The sequence below is a fragment of the Lampris incognitus genome, chromosome 2 (assembly GCF_029633865.1).
Source record: "Lampris incognitus isolate fLamInc1 chromosome 2, fLamInc1.hap2, whole genome shotgun sequence".
In the NCBI taxonomy this organism is placed as follows: domain Eukaryota; kingdom Metazoa; phylum Chordata; class Actinopteri; order Lampriformes; family Lampridae; genus Lampris; species Lampris incognitus.
In genome coordinates, this window is record NC_079212.1 from 2,590,966 (window position 1) to 2,601,521 (window position 10,556).

At 46.6% G+C, this 10,556-nt stretch overlaps 1 protein-coding gene across 3 annotated transcripts in view; it reads left to right on the plus strand.

The window, feature by feature from the left end:
* Nucleotides 1–10,001, plus strand: part of hdac6 (histone deacetylase 6) — a 56,042-nt gene extending 46,041 nt beyond the window's left edge. Inside the window, exons 21-29 of one of the 3 annotated variants that reach the window (XM_056274064.1) lie at nucleotides 1,455–1,647; nucleotides 1,744–1,893; nucleotides 2,678–2,855; nucleotides 2,979–3,118; nucleotides 3,861–4,034; nucleotides 5,603–5,737; nucleotides 5,871–6,017; nucleotides 9,482–9,610; nucleotides 9,885–10,001. In XM_056274064.1, the coding sequence (XP_056130039.1) occupies nucleotides 1,455–1,647; nucleotides 1,744–1,893; nucleotides 2,678–2,855; nucleotides 2,979–3,118; nucleotides 3,861–4,034; nucleotides 5,603–5,737; nucleotides 5,871–6,017; nucleotides 9,482–9,610; nucleotides 9,885–9,953 (1,315 nt within the window). In that variant the 3' untranslated portion in view covers nucleotides 9,954–10,001. The remainder of the gene's footprint in view (nucleotides 1–1,454; nucleotides 1,648–1,743; nucleotides 1,894–2,677; nucleotides 2,856–2,978; nucleotides 3,119–3,860; nucleotides 4,035–5,602; nucleotides 5,738–5,870; nucleotides 6,018–9,481; nucleotides 9,611–9,884) is intronic. The other 2 variants (XM_056274065.1, XM_056274066.1) reach the window with 2 other exon arrangements.
* The last annotated feature ends 555 nt before the right edge of the window (nucleotides 10,002–10,556 follow it).

The following is a 10,556-nucleotide window of genomic DNA, read 5'->3' on the forward strand; positions in this document are numbered from 1 at the left end:
AGTCCAAAGACATGTAGGTCAGGTGAATCAAAGACATGTAGGTCAGGTGAATCAAAGACATGTAGGTCAGGTGAATCAAAGACATGTAGGTCAGGTGACTCAAAGACATGTAGGTCAGGTGAATCAAAGACATGTAGGTCAGGTGAATCAAAGACATGTAGGTCAGGTGACTCAAAGACATGTAGGTCAGGTGACTCAAAGACATGCAGGTCAGGTGACCCAAAGACATGTAGGTCAGGTGACTCAAAGACATGTAGGTCAGGTGGATCAAAGACATGTAGGTCAGGTGAATCAAAGACATGTAGGTCAGGTGACTCAAAGACATGTAGGTCAGGTGACTCAAAGACATGTAGGTCAGGTGAATCAAAGACATGTAGGTCAGGTGAATCAAAGACATGTAGGTCAGGTGACTCAAAGACATGAAGGTCAGGTGAATCAAAGACATGTAGGTCAGGTGACTCAAAGACATGTAGGTCAGGTGAATCAAAGACATGTGGGTCAGGTGAATCAAAGACATGTAGGTCAGGTGAATTAAAGACATGTAGGTCAGGTGAATCAAAGACATGTAGGTCAGGTGAATCAAAGACATGAAGGTCAGGTGACTCAAAGACATGTAGGTCAGGTGACTCAAAGACATGTAGGTCAGGTGAATCAAAGACATGTAGGTCAGGTGAATCAAAGACATGTAGGTCAGGTGAATCAAAGACATGTAGGTCAGGTGAATCAAAGACATGAAGGTCAGGTGACTCAAAGACATGTAGGTCAGGTGACTCAAAGACATGTAGGTCAGGTGAATCAAAGACATGTAGGTCAGGTGACTCAAAGACATGTAGGTCAGGTGACTCAAAGACATGTAGGTCAGGTGACTCAAAGACATGTAGGTCAGGTGACTCAAAGACATGTAGGTCAGGTGGAAGGTGTAGACTTCCACGTACGTCCTCTGATACACATGGAAACCCCCCCCCCCCAACCAGACCCGTCCACATGTTCCCCCTGCTGGCCCCCACCGCAGACAACACCAGAAACCTAAACTGTTCTAAACCTCCTTCTTTGTTGTTGCTGAGACGACTTCTTCTCACCTTCACATCTTCTCACTTTCTCCTTCCTGTCGTTTATTTTTATAACCATGAACAAAAAGCAGCAGATGTGCTGCTTTTACATGTCTGTCCAAAGTGTGGACTCAAAGTCAGAACAGGGACATCCAGAATCTGACCTACACTGACCCTCTCTCTCTCGCTCTCTCTCTCGCTCTCTCTCCCCTCTCTATTTCTCCCTCTCCCTCTCCCCTCCCCCCTCTCTCCTCTCTATTTCTACCTCTCTCCCCTCCCCCTTGCTCTCTCTCTATTTCTCTCTCTCTCCTCCCTCTTTCTCTCCCCTCCTCTCTCTCTCTCCCTCTCCCTCTCTCTTGCTCTCTCTGTCTCCACCCCCCTCTCTCTATTTCTCTGTCTCTCCAGTGTCCTCTATATCTCTCTCCATCGTTATGAGAACGGGACCTTCTTCCCCTCCTCTGAGGATGCAGACTGTGATCGGGTGGGTGTCGGTCGGGGGGTGGGATTTAACGTCAACATTCCCTGGAGTGGAGGACGAATGGGAGATTCCGATTACCTCGCAGCCTTCCATCATGTTGTCATGCCCATCGCTGTGGAGGTAAGACGGGCAGACAGAAAGACAGACATGTAAGATATTCTCTCCATGGCCCTCCTGTTGAAGTCCACTGCACTGATAGTCTCTCTCTCTCACCAGTTTAATCCAGGTTTGGTACTGATTTCAGCTGGTTTTGATGCGGCTCGAGGTGATCCCCTGGGCGGGTACCATGTGACCCCAGAGGGATACGCCCACATCACTCATATGCTGATGTCATTGGCTGGAGGGAGGGTGTTGGTTATTCTTGAGGTGTATACACACACACACACACACATATATATATATATTTATATGTATACCTACAAAACAAATAATCACACACGTGCAGAAGTTTAACAGTTTAATTTTTTGTTTTGCTCACTCTTTCCCCCCTGTCTCTGTCTCTGTCTCTCTGTCTCTCTCTCTCTTGCTCTCTCTCTCTCTCTCTCTCTCTCTCTTTCACTCTGTCTCTCGCTCTCTGTCTCTCTCTTTCACTCTGTCTCTCTTTCACTCTGTCTCTCGCTCTCTGTCTCTCTCTTTCACTCTCTCTCTCTCTCTCTCTCTCTTTCACTCTGTCTCTCTCTCTCTCTTTCACTCTGTCTCTCGCTCTCTCTGTCTCTCTCTCTCTCTCTTGCTCTGTCTCTCTCTCTCTCTTTCACTCTGTCTCTCGCTCTCTCTGTCTCTCTCTCTCTCTCTTGCTCTGTCTCTCTCTCTCTTGCTCTGTCTCTCTCTCTCTCTTTCACTCTGTCTCTCTCTCTCTGTCTCTCTCTTTCACTCTCTCTCTCTCTCTCTCTCTCTTTCACTCTGTCTCTCTCTCTCTCTTTCACTCTGTCTCTCGCTCTCTCTGTCTCTCTCTCTTTCACTCTGTCTCTCTCTCTCTTGCTCTGTCTCTCTCTCTCTCGCTCTCTCTGTCTCTCTCGCTCTGTCTCTCTCACTCTGTCTCTCTCACTCTGTCTCTCTCTCTTGCTGTCTCTCTCACTCTGTCTCTCTCTCTTGCTGTCTCTCTCTTGCTCTCTCTCTGTCTCTCTCTCTTTCTCTCTGTCTCTCTCTAAAGGGAGGATATAACTTGACATCCATCTCTGAATCCATGGCAATGTGCACCAGCATGTTGCTAGGGGATGCCCCTCCCTCCTTAGCCACTCCATTGCCCCCCCCTCACCACAACGCTGTGGCAGCCATTAACAAGGTCATACGATGTCACGCCCCCTACTGGAGGTCCCTCAGGATTCACAGTAAATAACATGAGTCAGAGTGTGTGTGTGTGTGTGTGTGTGTGTGTGTGTGTGTGTGTGTGTGTGTTTGTTACTGACTGATAATGATTGGTATTCTCTTTCTCTTCCTCTGTCCCTTCCAAGTCCCAGAGTCTCTCCGCATGTGCCTGCCCTCTCCAAAGCATCGTGGGAAACGTAGTTCTAGAGGGGGAGGCAGGAAGTCAAACCAGCCCAGTCCAGACAAACCACCACGACCCTCTACAGGGATGGAAGGGGATAACAAGGTTATAACATAAGGAATGTATTTATAACAAACCGTCACCTCATAAGAATGTCCACGTTCAAAAATATTTCTCTGGAGTAAAGAAATGGACAATTTGGGGCATCTGGGTGGCGTGGCGGTCTATTCCACTGTCTACCAACACGGGGATCGCTGGTTCGAATCCCCGTGTTACCTCCAGCTTGGTCGGGGTCCCTACAGACACAATTGGCCGTGTCTGCGGGTGGAAAGCTGGATGTGGGTATGTGTCCTGGTCGCTGCACTAGCGCCTCCTCTAGTCGGTCGGGGCGCCTGTTTCAGGGGGGAGGGGGAACTGGGGGGAATAGCGTGATCCTCCCACGCGCTACGTCCCCCTGGTGAAACGCCTCACTGTCAGGGGAAAAGAAGCGGCTGGTGACTCCACATGTAGGGGAGGAGGCATGTGGTAGTCTGCAGCCTCCCCGGATCAGCAGGGGGGGTGGAGCAGAGACCGGGACGGCTCAGAAGAGTGAGGTAATGGACAATGAATGATGACAGTAAATGCAGCTGTCCTCAGTCATAACAGATGATGGGATATTTGTGCTTGCAGGTATCCTGCAAGCTGAAAGTACTGATGGTGTGTAGTGTTTGCTACCAGTCCGATAGTCTACTCTCTCAGTTCATGTACAAGTGACCAGCCATCACTGGCTGTTGAAGTCATGTGTGAATGTGGAGCTGGGTTTGTGCTGGATGCTACACCATTAATACAAACTGTTTTCTATTCTAAGGGGGACTCGAGTCTTGACCAGCTTGCTCAGGGATTGGCCTCCCTAGACATCACTCAGACTACCCCAGCCATTCCCAGCCCTCGGAATCGCTCGAGTGTGGACGAAGTGAAGGAGGAGCGTCATGGAGTGACGCCTGAAAAGGGCCAGTCACTAGCCAGTGTACCCCAGGCCCAGGTAATCCGCAGCCGCCTTCCTTCTTGTTTCATTTCAGTGAAAGGGGGAACAGTGAAAGAGAAAGCTGAGGTTGCTGTGTGAACCAGCATTATGCCTCATGCTTTATGTCCTGAGTTGTGTGATACCAGATCACATAGAGACTGAAGTACGAAGGAGTCAGTGTGGTGAAAGGTTAGTCGGGTTGTTGGATTCTCTGGTAAGTTTTAATTTCCTTTGGAAACACTGAGTTACCGTTGCTAATGCTAGTACTAAAGCTGCAGAATGGTGTCGCTAAACGAGCTTGTTGGCGTGACACTGTAGCGCTACGCGAGCTACTGGGTATTACTACAGTTTGTAGGGTGAGTAAAGCAACATGTAGCATTTGGTGTGAATGCAGTCTGTATGGCATGCTGTGCACTCAGGTTAACTGGATAGAAACTCTTATATCAATTGTGGATACCATGACCCCAGTTGGCCTGATGGGGGTGCTATAATTATCATTTCCGAACTACTTCATATCCACACACCCTCCCACACTCTCAGATCCTCTTCTGCTCTCCAACTCACGACACCATCGGCCCGCTGGACTACCATGGGGTCTAGAGCCTTCAGTCGTTCTGCCCCCCGCCTATGGAGCTCTCTCCCACAAGACCTTCACAACACCGACTCTCTTTCAGCCTTCACATCCCATCTCAAAACGCACCTTTTCAAACCGGCATATTCAGTCTGATCCACGCTGCACTGACTTTTGTGCAGATGATGATTTTATACTTACCTGTTGTGTTAACTTTTTATTGTCTACCTGCTTTGTTGTGATTTTACACTGTCCGACACAGTGCTGTTGGGTTTTTCCTGTCTTCTGTAAGGTGTCCTTGAGTGCCCTAAAAGGCGCCCACAAATAAAATGTGTTATTATTATTATTAAAAGTAAACATTTTGAACTTTAAGGGGTCATAACTCCTGTGCCATAATTCCGATTTACACAAAATGTGGTACAGACATCAGTCTGTCCTCACTCTACACATTTTCCTGCAAGAACCACTAAAGTCTGCCTGACTAAATTTTCCACCATTTTAAAGTTTTCAAAAATGCATTTGTGACATCTCCTAAACCGTAGGTCCTTGCTACCATTTGTTCTGTGGGTCATTATTGGACCCAGCTTATCAAGTGTTGTATAAAGCGTGTTGCGATCTTATTTAAGACAAGTGAACTTCACATGGGCGTGTTCAGCCGATAAATAGGCCAAAGTCAACAACTGTTGGGCCAGTCATCACAAAACTTGGATATGTCCACATTAGTACCTGAAACATACCCTGAATGTTTCGTTCAGAGCCACCTCTAGGGGGTGCTACAAATGCAAAAAACTGGGTGTGGCATAACGTGGAGACTTTAAATCAGAAATTGTTGTCCAATCATTTCAAAACTTGCAAGATGTGTTTCTTAACAATGTTGAGCCACGTGTGTAAAACTATTTTGAAATCGCTTGACAGGGGGCTCCACCAGTTCCAAACATGGTCTGTGTTGGCTTGAACCCCGGAATTGCTGCTTGCAGCTATATTTTTTCATTTGTTTTCCTTAATTCCATCTCAGCAGGCTGTTGCTGAGGGAACCTCAGCATCCATTGCCGGTGGAGACGAGGGGGTTGCCGAGGCAGAGGGAGCGTGCGGTTGGTCCAAACCGCAGGCTGCACTGGAACTGGTCTGTGGAGGCAAAGAGTTGGACGGGGTAAGACATCAGAGAAAGACTTTTTATCTTCAGTCATTCACCTCTGTGTCAACTCCAATGACTTTACTGCTGTCAGCCGGAGAGTCTTGATATGGTTTCTTCTTCTCTGATCTGTTCATCTGTCTGCTTCCAGAGCACCATGTATGTGGTGGACCCCCTGTCTTGGTGTCCTCACCTGGATGTCGTTAAGCCACTCCCACCTGCAGGTATCGACATCTTCCTGCCCTGTCAGGACTGTGGCTCTGAAGCTGAGAACTGGACCTGTCTCACCTGTTACCAGGTACACACCTGTCTCACCTGTTGCCAGGTACACACCTGTCTCACCTGTTGCCAGCAGGTCAGTTAGTGAATTCAGTCAGCAGTTAGTTACCTGTTGTGTCTGACAGTGGAAATCTGAATTTAGCCGCTCCCTCTCAGCCAGGTAAATGAACTGCAGTTATATAAGGCTGTTTCCAAAGTGCTGTATAGTTAATGTCTCACATTCACACACGCACGCACACACACTCCTACACCGAAGGAGGTGTCAACCATACACGGAACATCCAGCTCATTGGGAGCAGTTAAGGGTTAGGTGTTTTGCTCAGGGACATCTCCACATTTTCGCCAGGTGGCGCTGGTAACCCTGCAGTTACCAGAAGACCTGCTCTATCGCCTGCGCTACTGCTGCCAGCTGTGATTGTCGCCAGCTGTTTCTAAGAGAGAAGGGAAAATCACTTACAAATCTTCTGCTCAAATGTAATAATGCCCCACAGCAGGCTGCACGTTCATAAGATATGCAAATTAGTCTGAGGAAAGACTGACGTGTGAGTGTCTAGTCTGCATGAAATACTGTCTACCTGTCTAGAGGTGAGACAGGTGTGGACCAAGCCAACCAGATGTGGAATAGAACAGGACCTCCAGACATTTCTCTTTGGCTGGTGATCGAGGCTGCCTGTCGTTTGTGTGTTGTTTACGCCTTTCATATGAAAATAAGCTCCTTAGTTTTCATCATTTAGCTTTCACTCGCTCTAGTAAATGTCTCCCGGGATTTTACTGGGCTCTTCATTGGTCTCAAATGGTCTCTAGTAAATGTCTCCTGGGATTTTACTGAGCTCTTCGTTGGTCTCAGATGGTCTCTAGTAAATGTTCTCCTGGGATTTTACTGGGCTCTTCGTTGGTCTCAGATGGTCTCTAGTAAATGTCTCCCGGGATTTTACTGGGCTCTTCATTGGTCTCAAATGGTCTCTAGTAAATGTCTCCCGGGATTTTACTGAGCTCTTCATTGGTCTCAAATGGTCTCTAGTAAATGTTCTCCTGGGATTTTACTAGGCTCTTCATTGGTCTCAAATGGTCTCTAGTAAATGTTCTCCTGGGATTTTACTGGGCTCTTCGTTGGTCTCAAATGGTCTCTAGTAAATGTCCCCTGGGATTTTACTGAGCTCTTTGTTGGTCTCAAATGGTCTCTTGTAAATGTCTCCTGGGCTTTTACTGGGCTCTTCGTTGGTCTCAAATGGTCTCTAGTAAATGTTCTCCTGGGATTTTACTGGGCTCTTCGTTGGTCTCAAATGGTCTCTAGTAAATGTTCTCCTGGGATTTTACTGGGCTCTTCGTTGGTCTCAAATGGTCTCTAGTAAATGTTCTCCTGGGATTTTACTGAGCTCTTCGTTGGGCTCAGATGGTCTCTTGTAAATGTCTCCTGGGCTTTTACTGGGCTCTTCGTTGGTCTCAAATGGTCTCTACTAAATGTCTCCTGGGATTTTACTGAGCTCTTCGTTGGGCTCAGATGGTCTCTAGTAAATGTTCTCCTGGGATTTTACTGGGCTCTTCGTTGGTCTCAAATGGTCTCTAGTAAATGTCTCCCGGGATTTTACTGGGCTCTTCGTTGGTCTCAGATGGTCTCTAGTAAATGTCTCCTGGGATTTTACTGGGCTCTTCGTTGGTCTCAGATGGTCTCTAGTAAATGTTCTCCTGGGATTTTACTAGGCTCTTCATTGGTCTCAAATGGTCTCTAGTAAATGTTCCCCTGGGATTTTACTGGGCTCTTCATTGGGCTCAGATGGTCTCTAGTAAATGTCTCCCGGGATTTTACTGAGCTCTTCATTGGTCTCAAATGGTCTCTAGTAAATGTTCTCCTGGGATTTTACTAGGCTCTTCATTGGTCTCAAATGGTCTCTAGTAAATGTTCTCCTGGGATTTTACTGGGCTCTTCGTTGGTCTCAAATGGTCTCTAGTAAATGTCCCCTGGGATTTTACTGAGCTCTTTGTTGGTCTCAAATGGTCTCTTGTAAATGTCTCCTGGGCTTTTACTGGGCTCTTCGTTGGTCTCAAATGGTCTCTAGTAAATGTTCTCCTGGGATTTTACTGGGCTCTTCGTTGGTCTCAAATGGTCTCTAGTAAATGTTCTCCTGGGATTTTACTGGGCTCTTCGTTGGTCTCAAATGGTCTCTAGTAAATGTTCTCCTGGGATTTTACTGAGCTCTTCGTTGGGCTCAGATGGTCTCTTGTAAATGTCTCCTGGGCTTTTACTGGGCTCTTCGTTGGTCTCAAATGGTCTCTACTAAATGTCTCCTGGGATTTTACTGAGCTCTTCGTTGGGCTCAGATGGTCTCTAGTAAATGTTCTCCTGGGATTTTACTGGGCTCTTCGTTGGTCTCAAATGGTCTCTAGTAAATGTCTCCCGGGATTTTACTGGGCTCTTCGTTGGTCTCAGATGGTCTCTAGTAAATGTCTCCTGGGATTTTACTGGGCTCTTCGTTGGTCTCAGATGGTCTCTAGTAAATGTCTCCTGGGATTTTACTGGGCTCTTCGTTGGTCTCAGATGGTCTCTAGTAAATGTCTCCTGGGATTTTACTGGGCTCTTCGTTGGTCTCAAATGGTCTCTAGTAAATGTTCTCCTGGGATTTTACTGAGCTCTTCGTTGGTCTCAAATGGTCTCTAGTAAATGTTCTCCTGGGATTTTACTGGGCTCTTCGTTGGTCTCAAATGGTCTCTAGTAAATGTTCTCCTGGGATTTTACTGGGCTCTTCGTTGGTCTCAAATGGTCTCTAGTAAATGTTCTCCTGAGATTTTACTGGGCTCTTCGTTGGTCTCAAATGGTCTCTAGTAAATGTTCTCCTGGGATTTTACTGAGCTCTTCGTTGGTCTCAAATGGTCTCTAGTAAATGTTCTCCTGGGATTTTACTGGGCTCTTCGTTGATCTCAAATGGTCTCTAGTAAATGTTCTCCTGGGATTTTACTGAGCTCTTCGTTGGTCTCAAATGGTCTCTAGTAAATGTCTCTTGAGTGCTGTCTAGTGATCCTCCTCAACATCAGCACAGTGTTTTCCTGGATTCATGTCGGTGGAACTTGTCTCTCTGAACCCAGATCTTCCCTCGTCGGACATGTTGAGTTTGAGCTGTTAGACACACAACCAGTGAAAGTTGGTGAGTTGCTGAAGGGTCAGATGTTCCTCTCTGCTGCTCTGCAGCTGCAGTGTGGAGCAGCTGATGGAGGAACCAATATGAAATACACCTGCAGGTTGTTCAAATCCAACAATATATGAAAAATAACTCATCACAACCATCTAGTCCTCCCTCCATTTTGACACCATCAATATGAACAAGGTGATGAGATGGAGGAGGTGGGAGGACCGGACGGCTCTGATAGAGCTGCAGTCCTGGAATTCTCTGTGTGTGTCTGAAAGAGTTTTATCCACAATCCCACAATCTGAGATCCAGGTGTGTGTGTGTGTGTGTGTGTGTGTGTGTGTGTGTGTGTGTTTGACAGGTGTTCTGTGGTCGCTATATCAATGAGCACATGGTAACACACGGCCTCGTATCAGAACATCCCATGGTGCTCAGCTTCTCTGACCTGTCCGTCTGGTGCTACTGCTGTGAGGCCTACATACATAACAAGGTAAGACTGTGTGTGTGTGTGTGTGTGTGTGTGTGTGTGTGTGTGTGTGTGTGTGCATGTTATTTACTAGTCGTATTTTGACACTTACTAGTCATATTTAAAAGTCATAAGATTTCATAGTGATATTATTATATGTAGTACTTGTGATATTTAGCGGTCACTTTTAATATTTTGACACATCAGTTAAATTGAAGGTGTGATGGTTTTCTATTGAAAGCAGTCAAATGTAAAGTGTCAGTCAAATAGTAGCCATGACAACAACCTCCTCCTCCAGGTGCTGTTTGAAGCCAAAAACGCCGCCCACTGTGCCAAGTTTGGAGAAGAGCTTCCTCCATGGAGCTGAGAGACTGGAGGAGACTGGAGGAGGAGATCAGAGGAGACCGGAGGAGGAAATGGACTTTAGAATTCAGACCTGAAAGACTTCTCCACCTCTCCTGAATTTTTCTGTTTATTTTTGTCTTCATATGTTTGTGTGGACTTCTGTCTCTGTCTGAGTGTGACCACATGTGTGTAGTCAACTTACTCTTCAGATGACGCTGTCCCACCGTTGGCCAAAAAAAAAAATGCAAAAAGTTGTATAGAGATTTGTGGATTTTCCTGGTCAGCGTCTTGTTAACCTGGAACAAAGTGGAACCAGTGTGCGCTCCTAAATCATTTATGTCAAGTTCTGCTTGTCAGAGCCGTGTGTTAGCGATCAGCGCAGGATGTTGTCAGCAGTGCTGTTGAGCTCTGTCAGAAAGCTGCATGTTAATCCTGTAGTGGGTGTGCACAGTGACAGTACTGACTGCCTGGCAGAGAGACTGAAGAAGACTGGTGAGAAGGAGAGTTATCCTTCAGTCGCCTGTGTTTAGACTCTGCCGAACGCTAATTAATTAATTGACTGATTAATTAGTTAATAATACAGACCAGTACAGCCCATTGTAGATCAGACCAGTGGGGTTATCAA